The sequence below is a fragment of the Castor canadensis genome, chromosome 5 (assembly GCF_047511655.1).
Source record: "Castor canadensis chromosome 5, mCasCan1.hap1v2, whole genome shotgun sequence".
NCBI classification, from domain to species: Eukaryota; Metazoa; Chordata; class Mammalia; order Rodentia; family Castoridae; genus Castor; species Castor canadensis.
The window spans coordinates 123246457-123273042 of record NC_133390.1 but is presented as its reverse complement, the minus strand read 5'-3'; the positions used below and the strand labels follow the sequence as shown (position 1 = coordinate 123273042).

At 35.4% G+C, this 26586-nt stretch overlaps 1 protein-coding gene across 10 annotated transcripts in view; it reads right to left on the bottom strand.

Annotated features, from left to right (window-relative positions):
• Zcwpw2 (zinc finger CW-type and PWWP domain containing 2) overlaps positions 1–26586 on the bottom strand; it is a 225591-nt gene that overhangs the window by 77400 nt on the left and 121605 nt on the right. For 9 of the 10 annotated variants that reach the window (XM_074074035.1, XM_074074036.1, XM_074074032.1 and 6 more), the window contains one exon: positions 22885–22999. The exons of the other annotated variant lie outside the window; for it this stretch is intronic. In XM_074074035.1, coding sequence (XP_073930136.1) covers positions 22885–22999 — 115 coding nt within the window. The remainder of the gene's footprint in view (positions 1–22884; positions 23000–26586) is intronic. 10 annotated transcript variants of the gene reach the window in all.

Below are 26586 nucleotides of genomic sequence, written 5' to 3'. Positions count from 1 at the left end.
GAATATTTTGAAAACTTGTATTTTAGTAAATTATAAAATCTACAAGAAATGGCCAAATTTTCTAGATACATAACATTTATCAAGGACAAAAAAGTCTTGATGTTAAATATACTGATCACTGAGACTGAAGCACATAGAAGAGCCCAGAACTAAGACTTACCACTGAATTTTACAGATGTTTAAAGAACAAACACAAATGCTTCTCAAAATATTTCACAAAATACAAAGGGAAACATTTCCAAACTCATTCTGTAAAACCAGTATTACCTTGATGCTAAAGACAAGGATACAGCAAAGAAAACCTACAAGTAATTTCCTTGATGAACATAGATGTGAAGATTCTCAGTAAAATACTTGCAAACTGAATTCAACAACACATTTTAAATCATACACCTTTATCAAATTGGTTTCATTCCAGAGATGCAAAGATTGTTTAGTTTACACAATCCAATACATTTATAACCTTTGATAAAATTCAACATCCCTTCATGATAAACGCTCTGAAGAAACTAAGACTAGGAAGAACATACCTCAACAAAATAAAATCTATATACTATAAATCTGTAGACATCATACTTAATGAGAAAAAATTGAAAGTATTTCCTTTTTCTACTTTTATTCAATATAGTGCTTGAATTCTTAGCCAGAGCAATAGGGCCAGAGAAAGAAATATAAAGACTACAAGCAAGAAAGGAAGAAGCCACATTATCCCTATTTGCAGATGATATGATCCTGTACTTAAAAGATTCTAAAGATGTGCTGGGGGGATATGGCTCCAGGGGTAGAGTGCCTGTCTATCAAGTATAAGACCCTGAGTTCAGTACCACTCCCCAAAAAATGATCCCAAAGACTCTACCAGAAAACTCTTAAAATATGATAAATACTTTTACAAAGTGGTAGGATACAAAAATTAGTAGCTTTTATATATACAAATTATGAACATGCTAAGAAAGAAGTCAGGGAAACAATCCCATCTACAATAGTCTCAAAAATACAATAACTAGGAATAAATTTAAGAGATGAAAACTTGTACAATGAAAAGTATAAAACTCTGAAGGAAGACATTGAAGAAGGGTTCCAAGATGTTGGTTAGGGTAGAGAATCAGAATTCCTGAGCTGCATGACTCCAGAAACCACTTGAGATGTGGGAGCTACACTTGGGTAATTCTGGTTGCTTCTAGCCAAAATAATAACTGCCAACACATTAGGTGCACATAAAATTCAAGAACTGATCCTTAAAACAGTCTTTAATTGCACTTAACAGCCAGAAGAATCTTGGCATGGCACAGCCAGCAGGGCATGTCTGCCCTGGGAGAGGAAAAAAAGGCCCTGGGCCATTTCTCCCTTTTTCTTTCTTTCAAGAAGAAGATTAAGAGCATCTTAATCTCTGTGAAATCCTGGACTCCTAACCCATGGAAATTCTCCCAATGCCCCACTACCATGCTAAACCCAGTCCTAGAAAGTGTCTGCCTTGAGAAAAGCAGCACACCATTTCTCCCCACTGGCCCATTTCAATGCTGACAGTGAGAGTGGGGTGGAACACTGAACGGGGATGGGGCAAGGAGCCGAACCCTCAGTGAACAAAGGCAGGAAAAGTAACAAAGGCTGAGACTAGGGGTGTGGCGACAAGCCAACCTCCCAAAGTGAAACCATGGTGGATCACTGAGCTAGTCTCCCAGGACTGAGGACTGTACTCAAAATTGAATTGTGCCACCTTACTGGGGGAGAAGCTGACCAGCCAGATTTGCAGCTGTAGGGCAATGCAGCTGCCACGTGGCAAAACAATAGATCTAACTACCTGGCATAAACTGGCAGTGAGTTACCTCAGTCCTCAATTACAACCTGTCCTGTGGACAGAAGGAACCAAATACTGCTCATAAGCCAGTATTTGGCTGGTGAGACCACTTCAGGGCTCCCACTTGCAATGGACAGTCCATAAAACCAAGGAAAGTGGGAAAAGAAACAAAGAAAACCCTCCAGCCACCTCAAGCTGTCTGACAAGAAGGGCAGCACCCTTCCCCACAAAACCCAGAATACCAAGCAGCAATACCAGGACTGGATACCAAAGGAATAAGTCCCAAACTTTTACTGAGCAGACTATTTTCTTGTCCCTATTTTTACCCTCTTCATTTTCCCTTTTTTTCTTGTGCTACAATCCTCCCTCCCAACTACTCCTTCTGTCCCTTCTCATCCACTCTCTCTCTGTCTTTTCCCCCCATCCTTCTGCAACCTGTCACCACACTACACCTCTCTCCTACATACCCACCACCTGCTGACTAGCTCACTGTACCAGACGTACCCATTCCTAGCTCCCTGCAATTCTTGACATAAGTACCCTCCACTATAACAGTGAAAACACCAACAAGGGCCAAAAAACCCAGCAGTCCCCATTCCTCTGCCTCCCACCCCCTTTCCACCCTCCTTTCTAGTGCCACTGTTACCAATTACCCTAGTTTCTACCTCTAGCCAAACAACCATTACCCACCCCCAACTCCCACTGTTTATAGATATTATCACCAAGGGGTTTTATACATAACAGGTAAACAACTGGTCTGGCATTGAACCTGTGAATTTGATATTGCTAATTTACACCTCCAGGCCAGTGACAGAAAAAACACATCAACCTAGCTAACAACTAAGTTAGTCACAACACAAAAATTAAATCAAAGGAATGAAAACAGACAATTAAAACCACCAACTAGTCAATCAAGAACATAGCTGCATAGCACCAAGTGGAGCAAGGGGAAAATAAGGGAAGGGAACTATACTCCTCAAAAAAAACAATTCAATGAAAGATTTAGTAGGAAATGATGAAAATGGATACCCAGTTCCTGACCCCAACAAAACAATGATAAATGTCTCTAATGAGCCCAATGACACAAAAATATCCACAAAAATATCCATGAAAGAGGAAATCATGGAAGAGGTCACAGAGAAACTCATGGAGAAGATACTATACACAGTTAACCAGAAAGTATAAGATGAACTCAAGAAATTTCAAGACACCACAAAAAAAGAACTTGAGGAGACATAAAATAACTAAATCTCAGACAGGACTTCAACAAACACCAAAGTGAAATGAAGGACACTATAAAAAGAGAGATATATGAAATAAAGAAGACAACACAAAAAATAGAAGAGGAATTGAACAAAGATATGGAAAATCTCAGAAAAAAGAATCAAACAGAAATCCTAAAAATAAAAAGTCCCTTTAGTCAAACAAAAAACACAGTGGAAGGTCACTCCAGCAGACTAGAACAAATGGAAGACAGAATCTCAGAGCTCAAAGATAAAATAGAAATTAAAGAAAAAACAGAAGAACTCTTAGTCAAACAACTAAAGAGCTATGAAAGGAATATGCAAGGACTCTGACTCCATCAAAACAACAAACCAGAAAATCACAGGTATTGAAAAAGGAGAAGAGGTGCAAGTCAAAGAGGTATATTATATATTCAATAAAATATTAACAGAAAATTTCCCATACCTTGAGAAAGATTTGTCCATTCAGGTATAGGAAGCCTCCAGGACATTAAACAGATTTGACCAAAATAGAACCTCCCCAAGGCATATTATCATCAAAACAACTAGCACAGATAACAGAAAAAGAATATTAAAGGCTGTAGGAGACAAAAAAACAAACAAACAAACAAAAAAAAAACCCAAGTAATGTATAAAGGTAAACCCACCAAAATACAGCAGATTTCTCAACAGAAACTTTAAAAGCAAGGAGAGCATGGAGTGAGGTCTTTGGGGAACTGAATGAGAATAATTTCAGCCCTAGGATACTCTACCAAGCAAAACTATCATTCAAAATTGATGGAACAATAAAATTTTCCACAATAAATAGAAACTAAAACAATATATGACCACCAAATCACCACTATGTATATAAGATTCTACAAGGAATTCTGCACACAGAAGATGAAGGCAAACAAAATCACAAGAGGATGGGAAGTATCAAATGGCAGGAGAAGAAAAGACAAGTAATCAGAGAGTAGCATTGATTTGGCTGCACACAACAAATCCTTAAAAAACAAAAATAACTAAATGGCAGGAATCACCACATACCTGTCAATATTAATAACATGAATGTCCATCTCCCCCATCAAAAGACACCATTTGGCAAATGGGATTAAAAAGGAAGACATGACAATCTGTTGTTTACAAGAGACCCACCTTCTTGACAGAATAAACACTGGCTTAGGGTGAAAGGCTGGAAGAAAATATACTAAGCCAATGGCCCCCGAAAATAGGCAGGAGTAGCAATACTTATAAAGAACAAAGTAGACTTCAAACTTACACTGGTCAGACAAGACAAAGAAGGTCAGTTCATACTAATAACAGGGCCAATACATCAAAAGGAAATAATAAATCAACCTATATGCACTCAATGTCAGTGCTCCCAACTTCATCAAACATACATTAAAGGACTTAAAAAGCACACATAGACTCCAACACAGTGGTGGTGGGAGACTTTATACCCCTCTATTGCCAATAGATAGGTCATCCAAACAAAAAAAATCAACAAAGAAATCCTAGAACTAAATGACACCATCAATCAAATGGACCTAACTGGTGTCTAGAGAATATTTCATCCAACAAAAACACAACATACATTCTTCTCAGGCAGCCCATGGAAGTTCCTCCAAAATAGTATCTTAGGGCACAAAGCAAGCCTCAGAAAATATAAGAAAATTGAAATAACCATCTGCATTCTATCTGATCACAATGTAATAAAAGTAGAACTCAACAACAAAAGCAGCAGCAAAAATTACACAAATAATTGAAGGCTCAACAACACATTGTGCAATGATAAGTGGGTCATAGAAGAAATAAGAGAGGAAATTTAAAAGTTCCAGGAATTTAATGAAAATGCAAACACAACCTATCAGAACCTATGGGACACAGCAAAGGTAGTCCTAAAGGAAAATTTATAGCCATGGGTACATAGATTAAAAGGACAGAAAGATCTCAAATAAATGACCTACTACTATATCTCAAACTCCTAGAAAAACAAGAACAAGCAAAACTCAAAACAAGCAGAAGGAGAGAAATAATAAAAATAAGGGCTGAAATTAATGAAATAGAGATCCCCCCCCCCAAAAAAAGAACCATAAAAAGAATCAATGAAATAAAAAGCTGGTTCTTTGAAAAAATAAACAAGATTGACAAGCCCCTGGCAAATCTAAAATGAGGAAGGAAAAGACCCAAATTAGTAAAATCAGAAATGAAAAAGGAAAGATAACAACAAACACTTAGGAGTTCCAGGGAATTATCAGAGACTACTTTGGGAGCCTATTTTCCAATAATTAGAAAATCTTGAAGAAATGGACAAATTTCTAGATACTATGACCATCCAAAACTGAACCGAGAAGATGTTAACCACATAAACAGATCTATAAAACATAATAAAATTAAAGCAGTAATAAAAATTCTCCCCAAAAAGAAAAGTTCAGGACTTGATGGATTCTCTGCTGAATTGTACTATACCTGTAAAGAAGAACTAATACCAACACTCCTTAAACTTTTCCACGACTTAGAAAGGGAATGAATACTGTCTAACTCATTCTATGAAGCCAGTATTACATTCATCCCCAAACCACACAAGGACACATCCAAAAAGAGCTACAGGCCAATGTCCTTAATGAACATTGATGTGGATTAAGAAAATGTGGTATTTATACACAATGGAATTTTATGCAGCCATAAAGAAGAACGAAATGTTATCATTCGCTGGTAAATGGATGGAATTGGAGAACATCATTCTGAGTGAGGTTAGCCTGGCCCAAAAGACCAAAAATCGTATGTTCTCCCTCATATGCGGACATTAGATCAAGGGCAAACACAACAAGGAGATTGGACTTTGATCACATGATAAAGTGAGAACACACAAGGGAGGTATGAGGATAGGTAAGACACCTCAAGAACTAGATAGCATTTGTTGCCCTCAACTCAGAGAAATTAAAGCAGATACTTTAAAGCAACTGAGGCCAATAGGAGAAGGGGGGACCAGGAACTAGAGAAAAGGTTAGTTCAAGAAGAATTAATTTAGAAGGTAACACACATGCACAGGAAATCAATGTGAGTCAACTCCCTGTACAGCTACCCTTATCTCAACTAGCAGAAACCCTTGTTCCTTCCTATTATTGCTTATACTCTCTCTTCAACAAAATTAGAGACAAGGGCAAAATAGTTTCTGCTGGGTAGCAAGGGGGTGGGGGGGAGGGGGGGAAGGGGGGAGAAATGACCCAAACATTGTATGAGCATATGAATAAAATAAAAATAAAAATAAATCCTTAATAAAATAATGGCAAACTGAATCCAATAACATATCAGATCAATCACTCACCACGACCATGTTGGCTTCATCCCAGGGATTCAGGGATGGTTCAACATATGCAAATCATTAAATATAAAACAGCACATTAATAGAAGCAAAGATAGAAACTTATCATCTCAATGGATGCATAAAAAGCCTTTGATAATATTCAACACCATTTCATGATAAAAGCTCTAGGGAAACTAGGAATAGAAAGAATGTACCTCAACATTATAAAGGCTACATATAACAAATCTATAGCCAATATCATATTTAATGGGGAAAAACTAAAACCATTTTCCCTAAAGTCAGGAACAAGACAAGGATGTGTACTCTTCCCCACTCCTATTCAACACAGTCCTGGAATTCCTAGCCAGAGCAGTAAGGCAAGAAGAAGAAATAAAATAAATACAAATAGGTAAAGAAATAGTCAAACTATCCCTATTCTGAGATGACATAATCTTTTACACCTTCAGGACTCTAAAAACTCCACCCAAAAACTACTAGATTCTATAAACAGCTTCAGCAAAATAGCAGGATACAAAATCAACTTACAAAAATCAATAGCTTTTCTATACACAAGCAATGAACAGATTGAGAAAAATATAGGAAAATAATATCATTTACAATAGCCTCAAAAACAATAAAATACCTAGGAATAAACTTAACAAAGGATGCAAATGACCTCTACAAGGAGATCTACAAATGACTGAAGAAAGAGATTGAAGAAGACTACAGAAGGTGGAAGGATCTCCCATGCTCATGGATTGGCAGAATCAACATAGTAAAAATGGCTATAGTACCAAAAGCAATCTACATGTTCAAATGCAATTCCCATCAAAATCCCAATGACATTCATCACAGAGATTGAAAAAACTACTCTAAAGTTCATTTGGAAATACAAAAGACCACAAATAGCCAAGGCAATACTGAGCAAAAAGAGCAATGCAGGAGATACCAGCACAATACCCAACTTCAAGTTACACTACAGACCCCATAACAATAAAAGCAGCATGGTAATGGCACAAAAACAGGTATGAAAACAGTGGAACAGAATAGAGGACCTGGATAGGAATCCATGCAGCTATGCCCACCTAATCTTTTACAAATGTGCCAAAAACATAAGAAGAAGAAAAGACAGCCTCTTCAACAAATATTGCTGGGAAAAGTGGATATCTTTCTGCAGAAAACTGAAATTAGATACATGCTTGTCATCCTGTACTAGTATCAACTTAAAGTGGATAAGGGTCTTAATATCTGACCCGAAACCTTGAACTTAGTACAGGGAAGCACAGGGAATACACTAGAAGCAATAGGTATAAGCAAGGACTTCCTCAGTAGAACTGAAGTGGCTCAGTAACTAAGAGAAAGGATCGACAAATGGGACTACATGAAATTAAAAACCTTCTGTACAACAAAAGAAACAGTACTTACATTGAAGAGATCACCCAGAAAATAGGAAAAAAATCTTTGCTAGCTATACATTGGAGAAGAGACTGATAACTAGAATATTCAGGGAGCTCAAAAAACTAAACTCCCCCCAAATCAATGAACTAATAAAGAAGTGGGCAACTGAACTAAACAGAATATTTTCAAAAGAATAACTCCAAATAGCCAAAAAGCACATTTAAAAAAATTCTCACTATCCCTGGCCATAAAGGAAATGCAACTCAAAACCACACTAAGAATCTACTTCACTCCTGTTAGATTTGATGCCATCCAGAACACGAACAACAATGTTGGTGAGGATGTGGAGGAGAAAGGGCCCTTTTACACTGCTGGTGGGAACATAATCTAGTACAACTGCAATGGCAAACAATATGGAGTCTTCTTAAAAAACTAAAAATAGATCTGCCATATGATCCAACAATACTAGGGATATACCTGAAGGAATGTGACCCAGGTTACTACAAAGGCACCTGCACACCCATGTTTATTGCAGCACTATTCACAATAGCCAAGCTATGGAAACAGCTAAGATGCCCCAATACTCATGAATGGATTAAGAAAATGTGGTATTTAAACACAATGGAATTTTATTCAGAAGAATAAAAGAATGAAATTTGTCACTTGCAGGAAAATGGAGAACATCATCTTAAGTGAAGTTAGGCAGACTCAGAAGGCCAAAAATCACATGTTCTCCCTCATATGTGGATTATAGACCTAAAACAAATGCAGTATTGGACATAAATCACACACTAAGGTGAGACTTCACATGGGCGGGACAGAGAAAGGGAAGGAACCCAAAAACTTGAATGTAGTTGACACGCTCACTGCATGAAGAGTGAATATAGTAATCTTAAACTGTCAGAGGCCACTTTGGGAAGGGGACTAGGAAGTAGTGAAGAGTTCTGGTAGAGATGAACCCATTTGGCTTGTAATATACATATGCATGGAAACAACACAAAGAATCTCCCTGTATAGCTATCTTCATCTTCAACTAGCAAAAACACTGTGTTTTTCTTTGTATCTTATGTTTTTCCTTCAATAAAATTAGAGAACAAGAGGGTGGAAAAGGTTCTGTGGTGGGGGGGGTGGAGGAGTGGAAGGTGGTCCAAATAATGTATACACATGTAAGTAAATGTAAAAACGATGAAATAAAAGAAGACACTAGATAATAGAAAGATCTCTCATGTTTATGAATCAGCAGTTAATACTGCAATTAATATTGCAAAAATGGCAAGTATTACAAAACAAATCTACAGATTAAAGGCAATCCCCACTAAAGTCACACTAACATTCTTCATAGAAATAGAAATATCAATCCCAAAATTTATACAGAAACACAAAACACCCAGAATAGGCAAAAAAAGAGCAATGCTGGAGGTATCATTACACTTGACTTCAAATTACACTACAAAGCCACAGAGAAAAAAATAAACAAAAACCCAACATACCTGTGGTACAAAAACAGACCTGTAAGCCAATGGAGTAGAACTGGGCACCCAGAAATAAGCACATGCAGTTATGGCCATCTAATTTTCAACAAAGGTGCTAAAAATTACCATAGAGAAAAAATAGCTTCTTCAACAAGTGGTGCAGGAACAACCTGATAATCATATGTTGAAGACTGAAATGAGATCCCTATCTCTTTCCTTATGTAAAAATCAATTAAAAATGGATCAAAGACCCTAATGCAAGACCTAGAACTTTCAAACTACTACATAAAAACATAGAGAAAATACTTCAAGATATAGCTATTGTCAATGACTTCCTGAATAGCTCAGAAAATAAGGGCAAAACTAACAAATGGGATTGCATCTGATTGAAAAGCTTCTGCACATCAAATGAAACAATATCAGAGTAAAAAGACAGCCTACAGAATGGGAAAAAAAATCTTTGCCAGTTATTCATCTGTGAAGAGATTAGTATTTATAATATATAAAAAGTTCAAGAAATCAAATACCAACAAGTAATCCAATTGATAAATGGCCAAAAAATCAACAGATAACTTTTAAAAGAAAAACTGCAAGTGACCAGTTAACACATGAAGAAGTTTTAACATCCTTATTCATAAAGGAAATACAAAATAAAACATCATTGAGATTCCATATCACCCGTGAAAATGGCTATCATCAAGAAAACAAAATGCTGGTAAGGATGCAGGGGGAAAAGGAACCCTCACTGTTGGTAGGAATGTAAATTAATGCAACCATTATGGAAATCACTAAGGAGGTTGCTCAAAAAACTAAAAAGCAAACTACCATATAATCCTGCTACACTACTCTTATGCATGTATCTGAAGTAATGTAAATTAGCATATAATAGCGATTATCTGCATACCATGTTTATTGCCAATTTATGGAAGTAGCCTAGGTGCCTATCAACATATGAATGAATAAAGAAAATGTAGTATTATCCAATGGAGTATTATTCAGCCATAAAGAAGAATGAAATTATTATGCCATTTGCAGGGAAGTGGACTGAACTAGAGATCATCATGTTAAGTGAATTAAGCCAGACCCAGAAAGACCACATGTTTTCTCTCATATGTGGAATCTAGATATAAAAAAATAAAAAAGGAGGAAAGAACATGAATATAAAAGAGGTATTATTTATGAATGTGGGATTAGTGGGAGGTGAGAGGAGGAAAAGAGAGGGCATATGGGGATAATACGATTAAAGTACAATGTATGCACAGATGAAAAGGACATAATGGAACCTATTTTTAAAAACTGCAGTGTTTGAGGGCTGGCAGAGTGGTTTAAGTGGCAGAGCACCTGCCTAGCAAGCCTAGCAAGTGGGAAGCCCTGTTTCAGGCCTCAACACCCCCCCCCGCAAAAAAAATAATAATTCAGGGTTCATTCGCACTCTATAGATGACCCATTGTCAGTCTATCAAAACTGTATTCCTTTCTTAATAAATTTTGTTGTCATTTTCACTCTTAAAAAAATGTTGTAGGACTGTGTACATGGCTCAAGTCATAGAGTGTTTAGTAAGCACAAGGTCCTAGGTTCAAGGCCTAGCACTGCCAAAAATAAATAAATAAAACTTTAAAAAACAAAAAAAAAATGCAGGAAATTGAAAGGAAAATGGGGGTGGGGGAAAGGACCTAAGAAAGATTAATACAGGGAGTGAGGTGAATAGGACCAAAGTACATTACTTATATGGAAATATCACAATGAAACTTCTCAGTTCGTACAATTAATATATGCTAACAAAATATTTTTTAAAGGAAAGAGAACTTGAAAATCAATAATCTAAGCTTCTACCTAAGGAAACTAGCAAAAGTAGAGCAGATTAAATCTAAAGTAAGAAGAATAAAAATGAAAAATTAGAAATCAATGAAATTGAAAATAGGAAGCGCATAGAGAAAATTAAAATCATATGCTGTTTTTTTGAAAGACCAATATAACTGATAAGATTATAAGTAGGGCTAAAAACAACAAAAGAAAATAAAAAGAAAGTGACATGAATTATTAATACCAGAAATGAATGGGGGGTCATCTTTATACATCCATGGACTTTATTTGTGGGCACAATCATATGCCCACAAATTTGATGACCTAGATGAATTGCACTAATCTTGAAAGATGTAACCTGAAAACTCTCATAAGAAGAAACAGGCTATCTTAATTAGGCCTATTCAACTAGAGAAAATGAGTCAATATAACCTTCTAAAACAATAACAAAGTCCAGATGGGTTTCTTGGTAAATTCTGCTGAACACGTATAATAATAATAATAATAATAGTAATAACTAATTTATACCAATTCTGTAGAAACTTTTCCAAAAGACAAAAGCAGAAGAAATATTGCCTAATTCATTCAATGAGGGCAACAGTTCCTTAATAGGCAAAAAGTTAAAGATATAAGAAAAAAAGAAAAATATAAATAAATATCTTTTCTGAACAAAGATGAAAAAATTCTTAATAAAACAAAATATTAGCAAATGAAATCCAATAATGCAAAAAGAGAATTATACACCAAGTTAAAGTGAGACTTATCCTAAGAGTGCAAGATGGTTCAACATTTGAAAATAAAAAAAAAAACATAATCTATCCTATCAGCAGGCTAAAAAAGAAAAAAAATCACATAATCCTATCAATAGCTGCAAGAAAAAAATTTGGCAAAAGTCTAACACCATGGCGGCTGGCAGGAGCAGCAGCACCGCCTAGTAAGCAGGAGCAGGAAAGCTTCTGAAAGTGGCAGTGGGAGGAAAACTTCAGAGGAGAGGGGGGAAGACCCACCTCCCACATGAACTGTAAATAAACACGCAGGCCTGACAACGCGGGGGCAGTGTCACCTTTCCCAGTGCTTGGAAAGGGGAAAGCCTGTAGCAGAGGCTCCTGCACAGGAGAACTCTGAGCAAACAAAGCCTGTGGGACCAGGTGAGTGCTAGCTAACCCCAGAGATCTGCATAAATAACGCCGCCAGCTACAGGCTGAGAGCAGCAGGCAGGCAAGCCACAGTTGCAGATACCACTCTCAGAACTGTCTCCAGACGCTTTTTTTTTCTTTTTCTCCTTACCTTTTATGAAAGAACAACCAAATTACACCTGCAAGCCGAAAAACTTACTGAAACTGTATTGCATTTGAACTGGGGACACTTGGTGGGGCTTTTTTTTTTTTTTCCTTGTGTGTGTGTGTGTGTGTGTGTGTGTGTGTGTGTGTGCGTCGTTTTGTTCTACTTTATGCATCCCCTTTGATGAGACAACTACAGAACAACATCTGAGGCACCAACTCCAGGACTGGAGATTGAGACGGACATCCAAATTATTAAGACTGAAATTGCATTGCATATAAACTTGGAAGTTTTGTTTTTTTCTATTTTCCATTTTATTTTAATTCATTTTTATATATAGATATTACTTTCATTTACTTATTTTTTATTTTTTTATCTTTGATTTTCAATCCTCTGTCTCTCTATTGTCTGTTCAGCTTACTGTCGATTAGTACACTAACACTCCCTGTTTATACCTTTGAAACTCTCTTGTCTGATACCTTGTTCTGCTTTCTCCCTCTTGTCTGTATATTTGTTTTCCCCTTTTCTTTAACTTCTTGCTTTCCATCTCAGCTCACTCTTCCATTCTCAATATTACCATTGTTATTATTACAAGCTAGAAAATACTTAATTACACACAGTACAGGGACAGTAACAACACCAAGGACAATGACGGGAAGACAGAAAAAACAGGGAAACCAGTTTCCCCACAGCAAAAAATTAGTACAGGAACCAGAGGGGAATGAAGAGAACAGAAACTCAGATCCAGACTCCAACAAAATGAAGATAAACTATGCCAAAGGACCCAATGAAGCCCACAAGAATAATTTAAAAGAAGACATACTACAAGTACTCAATGAGAATTTTATAGAGATGATACTGGATAGGGTCAACCAAAATGTACAGGAGACACTCAAGAAATTCCAACACAATAAAAATAGAGAATTTGAAAAAGCAAACGAAGAAATAAAGGAAACCATAGAAGCACTGTATAAACACCAAAGTGAAAGAGAGAACACAATGAATAAATGGATAAATGAACTCAGGACAAAAATAGACAACAATAAAGAAGAAAACTGCCAGGATATGGAAAACCTCAGAAAAAAGAACGAAACAGAACTGCAAAACAAAACGGAAGGCCAATCCAGCAGAATAGAACAAACAGAAGACAGAATCTCAGAACTTGAAGATGAAATGGTAATTAAAGGAAAAACCGAAGAACTATTAATTAAACAACTCAAGACCTGTGAAAAGAAAATGCAAGAACTCACTGACTCCATCAAAAGACCAAACTTGAGAATCATGGGCATCGAAGAAGGAGAAGAGGTGCAAGCGAAGGGAATGCGTAATATATTCAACAAAATAATAATGGAAAATTTCCCAAATCTAGAGAAAGATATTCCCATACAAATGCAAGAGGCCTCCAGGACACCAAACAGACCAGATCAAAATAGAACTACTCCATGACATATCATCATTAAAACAACAAGTTCAGAAACTAAGGAAAGAATATTGAAGGCTGTAAGAGAGAAAAAACAAGTAACATACAGAGGTAAACCCATCAAAATCACAGCAGACTTCTCAACAGAAACATTAAAAGCAAGAAGAGCATGGGGTGAGATCTTCCGGGCACCGAATGAAAATAACTTCAACCCCAGGATACTCTACCCAGCAAAGCTATCATTCAAAATAGATGGAGCAATAAAAGTCTTCCATGATAAGCACAAACTAAAACAATATGTGACCACAAAGCCACCATTACAAAAGATTCTGCAAGGGATCCTGCACACAGAAAGTGACACCCAACTTAACCATGAAAAGGCAGGCAGCGCCAAACCACAGGATAAGAAAAAGCAAGACAGTAGAGAGTAACATCAAGTTAGGTACACACAATCAAACCTTCAAACAACTAAGATAACTAAATGGCAGGAATCACCACATACCTATCAGTACTAACGCTTAATGTTAATGGACTTAATTCACCCATCAAAAGACACCATTTGACAAAATGGATTAAAAAAGAAGATCCAACAATTTGTTGCTTACAGGAGACTCATCTCACCGACAGAAATAAGCATATGCTTAGGATGAAAGGCTGGAAGAAGATTTACCAAGCCAATGGCCCCCGAAAACAAGCAGGAGTAGCAATACTTATCTCTGACAAAGTAGACTTCAAACCTACATTGATCAAACGAGATCAAACGAGATAAAGAAGGACATTCCATACTAATAAAAGGGGAAATAGACCAAAAGGAAATAATAATCATCAATCTGTACGCACCCGATGTCAACGCACCCAATTTCATCAAACATACCATGAAAGACCTAAAAGCATATATAAACGCCAACACAGTGGTTGTGGGAGACTTTAACACTCCATTATCATCAATAGATAGGTCATCCAAACAAAAACTCAATAAAGAAATCCAAGATCTAAAATATGCAATAGATCAAGTGGACCTAGTAGATGTCTACAGAACATTTCATCCAACCTCTACACAATATACATTCTTCTCAGCAGCCCATGGAACCTTCTCCAAAATAGATCATATCCTAGGGCACAAAGCAAGCCTCAGCAAATATAAGAAAATAGAAATAATACAGTGCATACTATCTGACCACAATGCAGTAAAAGTAGAACTCAACAACAAAAGTAAAGACAAAAACCATGCAAACAGCTGGAAACTAAATAACTCATTACTTAATGAAGAATGGATCATCGATGCAATAAAAGAGGAAATTAAAAAGTTCCTGGAAGTCAATGAAAATGAAAACACAACCTACCGGAACCCATGGGACACAGCTAAGGTAGTCTTGAGAGGAAAGTTTATAGCCATGAGTGCATATATTAAAAAGATTGAAAGATCCCAAATCAATGACCTAATGATACATCTCAAACTCCTAGAAAAACAAGAACAAGCAAATCCCAAAACAAATAGAAGGAGAGAAATAATAAAAATAAGAGCTGAAATCAACGAAATAGAAACCAAAAAAACCATACAAAGAATTAATGAAACAAAAAGTTGGTTCTTTGAAAAAATAAACAAGATCGATAGACCCCTGGCAAACCTGACTAAAATGAGAGGAAAAACCCAAATTAGTAGAATCAGGAATGCAAAAGGGGAGATAACAACAAACACCATGGAAGTCCAGGAAATCATCCGAGACTACTTTGAGAACCTATATTCAAATAAATTTGAAAATCTAAAAGAAATGGACAGATTTCTAGATACATATGATCATCCAAAACTGAACCAAGAGGAAATTAATCACCTGAATAGACCTATAACACAAAATGAAATTGAAGCAGCAATCAAGAGTCTCCCCAAAAAGAAAAGTCCAGGACCTGATGGATTCTCTGCTGAATTCTATCAGACCTTTAAAGAAGAACTGATACCAACCCTCCTTAAACTGTTCCATGAAATAGAAAGGGAAGGAAAACTGCCAAACACATTTTATGAAGCCAGTATTACACTTATCCCAAAACCAGGCAAAGACACCTCCAACAAGGAGAACTATAGGCCAATCTCCTTAATGAACATTGATGCAAAAATCCTCAACAAAATAATGGCAAATCGAATTCAGCAACACATCAAAAAGATTATCCACCACGACCAGGTAGGCTTCATCCCAGGGATGCAGGGGTGGTTCAACATACGAAAATCAATAAACGTAATAAACCACATTAACAGAAGCAAAGACAAAAACCACTTGATCATCTCAATAGATGCAGAAAAAGCCTTTGATAAGATCCAACATCATTTCATGATAAAAGCGCTAAGAAAACTAGGAATAGAAGGAAAGTTCCTCAACATTATAAAAGCTATATATGACAAACCTACAGCCAGCATTATACTTAACGGAGAAAAATTAAAACCGTTCCCTCTAAAATCAGGAACCAGACAAGGATGCCCACTATCTCCACTCCTATTCAACATAGTACTGGAATTCCTAGCCAGAGCAATTAGGCAAGAAGAAGGAATAAAAGGAATACAAATAGGTAAAGAAACTGTCAAAATATCCCTATTTGCAGACGACATGATCCTATACCTTAAAGACCCAAAAAACTCTACTCAGAAGCTTCTCGACATCATCAATAGCTATAGCAAAGTAGCAGGATATAAAATCAACATAGAAAAATCATTAGCATTTCTATACACTAACAATGAGCAAACGGAAAAAGAATGTATGGAAACAATTCCATTTACAATAGCCTCAAAAAAAATCAAATACCTAGGTGTAAACCTAACAAAAGATGTGAAAGACCTCTACAAGGAAAACTATACACTTCTGAAGAAAGAGATTGAGGAAGACTATAGAAAGTGGAGAGATCTCCCATACTCATGGATTGGTAGAATCAACATAGTAAAAATGTCGATACTCCCCAAAGTAATCTACATGTTTAATGCAATTCCCATCAAAATTCCAATGACATTCATTAAAGAGATTGAAAAATCTACTGTTAAATTTATATGGAAACACAAGAGGCCACGAATAGCCAAGGCAATACTCAGTCAAAAGAACAATGCAGGAGGTATCACAATACCTGACTTCAAACTATATTACAAAGCAATAACAATAAAAACAGCATGGTACTGGTACAAAAACAGACATGAAGACCAGTGGAACAGAATAGAGGATCCAGATATGAAGCCACACAACTATGAGCAACTTATCTTTGACAAAGGAGCTAAAAATATACGATGGAGAAATAGCAGCCTCTTCAACAAAAACTGCTGGGAAAACTGGTTAGCAGTCTGCAAAAAACTGAAACTAGATCCATGTATATCACCCTATAGCAAGATTAACTCAAAATGGATCAAGGATCTTAATATCAGACCCCAAACTCTTAAGTTGATACAAGAAAGAGTAGGAAATATTCTGGAGTTAGTAGGTATAGGTAAGAACTTTCTCAATGAAACCCCAGCAGCACAGCAACTAAGAGATAGCATAGATAAATGGGACCTCATAAAACTAAAAAGCTTCTGTTCATCAAAAGAAATGGTCTCTAAACTGAAGAGAACGCCCACAGAGTGGGAGAAAATATTTGCCAATTATACATCAGACAAAGGACTGATAACCAGAATATACAGGGAACTTAAAAAACTAAATTCTCCCAAAACTAATGAACCAATAAGGAAATGGGCATGTGAACTAAACAGAACTTTCTCAAAAGAAGAAATTCAAATGGCCAGAAAACACATGAAAAAATGCTCACTATCTCTAGCAATAAAGGAAATGCAAATTAAAACGACACTAAGATTCCACCTCACCCCTGTTAGAATAGCCATCATCAGCAACACCACCAACAACAGGTGTTGGCGAGGATGCGGGGAAAAAGGAACCCTCTTACACTGTTGGTGGGAATGTAGACTAGTACAACCACTCTGGAAAAAAATTTGGAGGCTACTTAAAAAGATGGACATCGATCTACCATTTGATCCAGCAATACCACTCTTGGGGATATACCCAAAAGACTGTTACTCCAGAGGCACCTGCACATCCATGTTTATTGTGGCACTATTCACAATAGCCAAGTTATGGAAACAGCCAAGATGCCGCACCACTGACCAATGGATTAAGAAAATGTGGTATCTATACACAATGGAATTTTATGCAGCCATGAAGAAGAACGAAATGTTATCATTCGCTAGTAAATGGATGGAATTGGAGAACATCATTCTGAGTGAGGTTAGCCTGGCTCAAAAAACCAAAAATCGTATGTTCTCCCTCATATGTGGACATTAGATCAAGGGCAAACACAACAAAGGGATTGGACTATGAGCACATGATAAAAGCGAGAGCACACAGGGGAGGGGTGAGGATAGGTAAGACACCTAAAAAACTAGCTAGCATTTGTTGCCCTTAACGCAGAGAAACTAAAGCAGATACCTTAAAGCAACTGAGGCCAATAGATAAAGGGGAACAGGTACTAGAGAAAAGGTTAGATCAAAAAGAATTAACCTAGAAGGTAACACACACGCACAGGAAATCAATGTGAGTCAATGCCCTGTATAGCTATCCTTATCTCAACCAGCAAAACCCCTTGTTCCTTCCTATTATTGCTTATACTCTCTCTACAACAAAATTAGAGATAAGGGCAAAATAGTTTCTGCTGGGTATTGAGGGGGGGGAGCGGGAGGGGGTGGAGCGGGTGGTAAGGGAGGGGGTGGGGGCAGGGGGGAGAAATGAACCAAGCCTTGTATGCACATATGAATAATAAAAGAAAAATGAAAAAAAAAAAAAAGAAAGTGACTAACACACACACACACACAAAAAAATGATAAAAACAAACAAACAATCTTTCAGCAAACTAGGAAGAAAGAGGAACTTGCTCAACTTTATCAAGAACATCTATAAACAACGTAAAGCCAACATCATATTTAATGGGGATAAATTAGGATGTTTCCTCTAACTGCCCTTTTTGACACTGTGCTGGAATTTGTAACTATTGCAGTAAGACAAGAAAATAAAATAAAAGGTATGAAGTTTGAGAAGAAAGAAATAAAATTGGGTTTGTTCATATAAGACATGATTATGTAGAAAATAAAAAAGAACTGATGAAAAAGAAAAATTTTGAAACTAATAATTACAGCAAGATTGAAGGATTCAAGATTAGCATACAAAAGTCACAAACTATCCTATACACCAGCCATGAACAAGTGGAATTTGAAAGAAACATACATCATCATTTATATTAGCACTTCCAAGTAGAAAATACTTAGACATAAATCTAACAGACTTTGCTCAAGAGGTAAGGAAAAATTACAAATTTCTGAAGAGAGAAGTGATAAAAAATAATCAATGTGGAGATATTCTATGTTTATGGTTAGGAAGACTCAATATTGTCAGATGTTAATTCTTCACAACTTGATTTATAGATTTGATACAATCCTAATCAAAAAAATCTCAGCAAGTTTGAAGAAATCCACAAACTGATTCTAAAGTTAATATGGAGAGGAAAAAGAAGCATAATAGCCAATTCAATACTGAAGAACAAAGTTGGACAGCTGATACGACCCAACTTCAAGATTTATTCTAAAGGTAAAGTAATTAAAATAGTGTGGCATTGGTGAAAGAACAGAATTAATGAAATTGAATAGAGAGCCTAGAAATAAACCCACATAGATATAGTCAATGGATCTTTGACAAAGGAGTAAATGCAATGACAATGTAACAAAGATACAGTCTTCAAGAAATGGTGCTGGAACAACTGGATACTCACATGCAAAAAAGAAAAAAGCAAATGTAGACACAGACTTTACACACTTCACAAAAATTAGCTTAAAATGAATTGTAATCCTACAAACTAAATGCAAAGCTATCTAATATTTAGAAGATAACTGGTATAGTTTGGCACTTGAATGTCCCTGAAAGGCCCATTTGTTAATCGTTTTGTTCCCACAGTGGTGCTTTGGGGAGCTGTGAAAACTTTGGGATGTGGGGCCTAATAGCAGGTCTTGGGTCAGTGGGGGCACTGTGTTATCCTAGTCTTTTCCTTTTCCTCTTTCTACAGCTCCCTGACAATGAGGTGAGTAATTTACTTCACCTCGTGCCCCTGGCCATTGCTATCCAGCACCCTACCAGAAGCCTAAAAGCAATAGGTCCACTGGAACATGGGCCAAAATCTCTAGAACTGTGAGGTAAAATAAATCTTTCCTTTTTAGAAGTTAATTATATCAGGTATTCTGTGGTAGCAACAAAAAGCTAATACAATAACAGAGAACATCTAGATGAACGTGGGCAAGATAAAGGACCAGTATCCAAATTATGTAAAGAACTCTTAAAATGCTACAATAAGAAATTGAACAACCTGATTAAAAATGGGACAAAATATGAATGGACATCTCACCACAGAAAATATAAAAGTGGCGAATAAGCATATGTAAGGATGTTCAATATGAAATGTAATTAGGGGTTTTCAAATTAAAACAACTATGTATTATAATACTCCTACTGGGATAGCTGAAACCTAAAATATTTATAATTCCAAATGCTGAAGAAGATGTAGAACAAAAAGAATTCATTCATTGCTAATGGAAACATGAAGTGGTATAACTACTTTAGAAAACAGTTTGGCACCTTCTTTTCTTTTTGAACTCGGGTTCACTTTTGCAAAGCAGGTGCTCTACCACTTGAGCCAAACCTCCAGTCATAGTTTGACATTCTCTGAAATGTAAACACTCTCTCACCATATGATAAGCAATCATGCTCATTGGTATTTATCAAAAGGGATTGAAAATTTATGTTTACACAAAAACTTGTAAATGGGTGGTTATAGCAAATTTACCCATACTTGCAAAAACCTGGAAGCAATTGAGATGTTCCTAAATAGATGAATGATAAAAAAACCAAAACAATAAGCAAAAAGAACCCTGAAGCCTATTTTTTTTAAATTGAATAATTATAGGGAGAAAAGATAGAGACAGGCACATCCACTTCAAAAAGTAGAGCATGAGACTGAGAAATAGTTCAGTCACATAGCATTTGTAAGCATATGTGAGGCCCTGAGTTCGATCCTCAGCACCAACACAAGCACACACACATATTGTGAAATGCAGAGCATATAACAATATTAATCTTAGAAGTAACACAAAATCCTAAAGCTGAATTATGGATAGTATATAAATACTGTATTTATTTTAATACAAATATAACGAATAGTCTTACATATCACAAAGCTTTTCAAGCACCAGTAGAAGACCTACTAAGTTGGAGTACTAGTTAATACAAGAAAAACTGGGTCCCTAAATCATGTAGACAGAATTTTGAAATTTATTATAATCTGATCATATATCATTTAATGATGCTGCACATTTTAACAATGAAAGAGTTGCATCAAATAAAATAATGTGCCAATTTCTGCAGAGTAAAAAGAATATGGGCTAAACATCACTAGTAATTATTCTAGTTGGAATAAGAAATTGATAGGTAAAGAAATCCTCAAAATTACTGTGATGAAATAAAGGGATTGTCTCTAATGCTACTTACTTTTTATGCCATATCTGAATAATGGCTAATTACCCCTGAAAATACAATGAGAAACTGATTACTGTACCAGAATCTACACTGAATGCTAAATAGACACAGGATTAAATTGATTGTTTTGGAAACAGTGAATAGAGAATATGAAGCAAATGATCCTGTTATGGCAAAGGCAGAACTAGTGGAAATCTGCTCATGTGCCTCTACTCTGGCTACTTCAAGGACAAAAACCAAAATATTTAATATTTACTTATGGCACTCAAGAATCAGGCTGAATTACATCAAATACTGCATGTAAATAAAAGTCATCACACTTTTAGCAAGAAAATGAACCATTCTGCAAAACCAATCAGAAAATAACCCCTTTCTAAGGCCTCTGGACAGGGAAGAATGCCAAAGGACACAAGGCACAAGTAGCCTGGCACATGAAATGGCCAAGACAGTCCCATAACTACTGAGAGAGGAAGTCTATTCCAAGTGGGAACTAGATATAACTTTTAAAATAAACAACTCTTATTTAATGGTATTAATGTTTAAAAAATGAGATGTTTCAAAGCCTATTGTGGCTAAACAAAAGACCTATATAAGGCTGTGCAAGGCATAAAATTGTATTTGTGATAATAGAGTTAAACCTTTAATGCTAATAAACAGAGACATTATATTATTAAGCACAAGGAATAAAACTGTATTTGGTACTAAATGTCTCTTCTCCTGATCTCAGAGTAAACCAGAGTGGTATGCTGTCATTCTTTTTCCATGCTTTTCAGGCATACCTATTTGCTTTAAAACATAAACTTAGGTGGCTATGTTAATATTTAAATGTTTTCTCAAATAAAATGTTTTCAGATATAAGTTTACTGAAAATATACATAAAAGCTTTAAAAAAAGAAAAAATTTACTGTTACTTTAAGTTGAATCAAAGGCCAGATCCTCCTACTGAGTAATCTGTTTTAGAACTTAAGGTAAATAAAGAGGTTTTGTATGATGTGAAATTCTTATGATCAATAAGCAGAAAAAAATTTAAAACATATTCAAGTTCATTGAAAATTATCATTTTTATGTGACAACTTCTTTATACTAAAAATTGTACCATAACTGGGAATTTTCTTTTTTATAATTTATTATCAAATTATTTTTGTATTGGGTCAAGAGAACTTTCTTCAAAAATGACCTCAAATTAGTATATTTATTATCTAATTTTTTAAAAAGTTTAAGCTTACCCCTGAATTTATTTAAAAATAAGATATTTTTAAAATATTCTGTTCTGAAAAAGTAGTATGTCAAAGTGAAATTACAGTATGAATACATTTTAAAGCTATGGGTCCTTAATTTTTAAATACTTATCTGTTTTTGAAATATATAATAGGACATAAAAGTAAAGAATAGTAAAGAAGATAGGAAGAAGTATTAATTACAATCCCTGAATTTAAACAAAGTAGATGTTTAATCATTAAAAATATTTCAGAGGAAAAATACACGCTATTAATTCATGTAAAAATTATTTTGCAATGTTCACAGATACAATGTTTCTCTATGAAGAGGAAGAAACAGATTTTTAAATGTGCAAACATATTTTAGAACACATACATCTGAAGGAATCCTTATTTTGGGATGGTAAGAGATAAAAAACTCATATACCCTGTTTTGATAGGCAGCACATTTCTAGTCTTTGCTCATGAGAATATCCATAGAGTAGGTTGGCTTCTTGTAGGGCACTTTTATACCACTTCTTTTTATTCATACATTTTCCTGGCTATATAAAGACAGAAAAAAGGAAAGATTTGTATTTAAATACATAATTTTGTTTTAAAATCCATATAATTAAACTATTGAGCTAGAACTAAATCTATTTGAGTATTGTGTAATGTATTATTTTGACTTTGGTATCTGATTATTATTTTATTGTTTTAAAATTTACCAAGGGGTGAATTCAAGTATGATATATTTGATATTTTATAAAATCTTTTGTAAATTCCACAATGAAAAAAAGGAAACAAATTAAACTAGCCTCTCTCATATGGTTAGCAAAAACAGAAAAAAGTTGGCCACACTGAGTAGTGCATACCTGCAATCCCAGCACATGGGAGGCTGTGGCAGGAGGATCAAGAGTTCAAGGCCAGCTTGGGATATATATCAAGACACTGACTCAAAAATAAAGAAAGAAAGATGGCCTCTTTTCAATTAAGAGATAAAGTTAAAATTAATATCATTAAAATTGGACAAACTAATACCATGTGCTTCTTGATATGATGCCAAAAGAAGGATACAACATACATTATTTCTATAGTTTTCCTGTCAAAAATGCAAAACCTAAATACAATCATGAAAAAATATGAGTCAAACTCAACCCGAGAGATATTTTACAAAATGGGTTGCTTATAGTCTTCATAAATATTAAGGTCAAATATCAAGAAACTACTACAGATTAAAGAAGACTGATGAGACATGACAACTAATACAACATGTGACATAGGATTAGATTTTGGGCTGGCCTCAAACAGCGATCCTCCCAATCTCAGCCTCCCAAGTGGCTTGGTTACAGGCATGAGATACCAGGGCCTAGCTTTATTTTATTATTTTATTTTGATTAAAAGAATCTTTGGGTTAAAATGACTGTAAAAATTATCTAGTCCAAAAATTTTTAATTTTAAACTTGCCAGAAAAATTTTGATGACTTTTTTTTTTCCTCTGGTGGTGCTGGGAATTGAACCAAAGACCTTATATATGCTAGGCAACAGTTTTGCCACCGAACTCCAGCCTATTTTTATGTCTTTATTTATATAAAAAGTAATTCTCTTGGTGTTACTAGAGTTTGAACTCAGGGCCTCATGTTTCCTAAGCAGGCACTACACCATTTAAACCATGCGCCCAGCTCTTTTTGCTTTACTTTTGGAAGAGGGCCTTGTGTTTTTGCCACAGTGACCTGACCTGCTATTCTACCTACTGCCTCCTGTTTAGCTGAGACCAAGGTGCAGTGTGCACCACCAAGCCCTCCTTATTAGTTGAGATGGTGTTGTGCGAGGCCACAGCTGGCCTCAAACTGTAATTCTCCTGATCTCCACCTCCATAGTTGTTGCAATTATAAGTGTGAGCCATGATAACTAGTTCATTTTTATGTCTTTATGTCTTTAATTTTTATGTCTTTAATTAAATGTTGCAATTTATAAAATGAATGCTGCCACTTTCTTTTTGAAAACTACTATGAAAAATACAAATATTTATTCTATTAATCTTTATTTACCACCTGTGAATAAAAGATCTTATTTGTCTGAGATATAGAAGATAATTCACTCTTACCCAGAAACTTCAATCTATATAATGTTCAATTCACAGAGTGAAGCTATATTCATAAATCTCTTCTTAACTGCCATCTTATTTTTGGCTTCCCCTAATTAGTATTAACTATCTGCTTCCACTATGCTTAATACTTTCATTTAGTGATTTATCACATTTGGACTTATAGTATAGTTATTTGTGTTCACAATTCTTACCATCCATAAAATGAAAGATCCATGAAGACAGAGGCAACAAATACTGTGTTTTTGTACCTATCACAATACCCATTTGCCTAACACTTCATTTTACATCATTCAAGCATTCAGAAAGTGATTGTTAACATTGGTTTTGAGTACTGGTTAATTTGGTATAAAAGAAGTAAAGTAATATAATCAAATAAAAATATATTTTTTGGACAGAATCTCTACATTTCACCCATTGAGTTCTTTATTAGCAAAAAGAGATGGAAATACAGGCAAATTCAATTTACTATTGTTGAAAATTCTAAACTGTTTTAAGAATATGTAAGCTAGATTTTGCATATTTAAGATATCTCAACTCTAGTTATCATGATGCTAAGTAAGAAATTATAGTGAAAAATCATCTAAAAGCTTATATAGCACTAGTGCTAGGGATATAGATCAGTGGTACAGTGCTTGCCTAGCATATGTGAGGCCCTGTGTTCAATTCCCAGCACTGAAAAATAAAAAGGTGAGGGGGCTTATGTACTAGTTGCTATACTATTCCTAAGGAACTATCTTAAAAAAAACCAACGTTATACAGAAAAAATAAACTTTATGGGTTAAGGGAACTGAAAAGCTTACTTGTCTGGGAGTGTTTGACAACTTATTGGTAGATATGTGCCACCTAGTGGTAATGCAAATCAATACTTTCTAAGGAACTCAAAAGCCTAAGACTCAAAATATAAAGAATTTTGAATTCAAGAATTAGAGTCAACTGTGCATTGTATTTTTAAACTAGGCTTTTTAAAATCAAGAAGTGATAGGTTCAAATTCTAACCGTATAGTACTGTGCTTCTCACTCCAGGTACTGTTTCTCAGAAGGCAACCATTATTGGCAGTTTCTTTGTAGTCTTCCAGAAACATTATATGCATTTACAAACATTTTAAATTTTTTTTTCAGGTTTTTAAAATAACTTTTACTTTTTAAGTTAGCATGTGCATTACAGGAAACAAACACAAAAAGCAAATAACAAAATCATCCATAGCCACAAAAGTACAGTTGCATTTACAAGTGAGGCATGCTAGAGTTGGGGAAAGTTCAGGACTCATAAAAAAAATATGACTTAATAATTGTATGTGCACATAGGCTGCCCAGGGATGGCTTGGATTGTCCTCACTGGGATTGGGAACCACCCATGCCTCTCCCCACTCATTATTGGTTGGGAATCACCTGGTTCTGTCCTTCCATAGGTCAGCCTAAGTTTTAAAAGTACCTGGAGAAAAGAAGCACACACTCTCTGCCTCTAGATTCCACCTGCTCCCTTTTTGTATTTCCCTTTCCTAACTTAATAAACTTCATTTATACCCACTTGTCCTGCCATGGATTCTTCCCAGTGGAACACAAAGAATTTGGAAGTCTTCTGATCACAGACTGCACCAGCACCATTAACACAAGTTTTTAAATAATTTATGTGAATATGTATTTTACATTTCTATCAATAGATATATACATTTTATTTTTCCAATTTTTTATGCAGAACGCTTAATTGACTCAACATATTCTAAACCTTCAGGATCTATCACTTAAGAAAATAGACAAAACTTATATTCTAGTTTGTGAGAACAAACAATCCACCAAAAGCATAACAGATAAGTAAAGACTATTTTGAAAGACTATGTGTATTAGAGAATGGGTAAACAAAAGCACTGAGGGGCAGGCAGTAGGGTGGTCAGGGTAAAAACTCATTGAAAAGGTAACATTTGAACAGTCCTGAAGGAGTTTGGGGAGTTAAGCCATTTAGCTATTCAAGGAAAGAACTCTACAGGTAGAGAAAAATACTCTAAGGTGTAATACAAATATATTCAAGAAGCTTTAATGAAT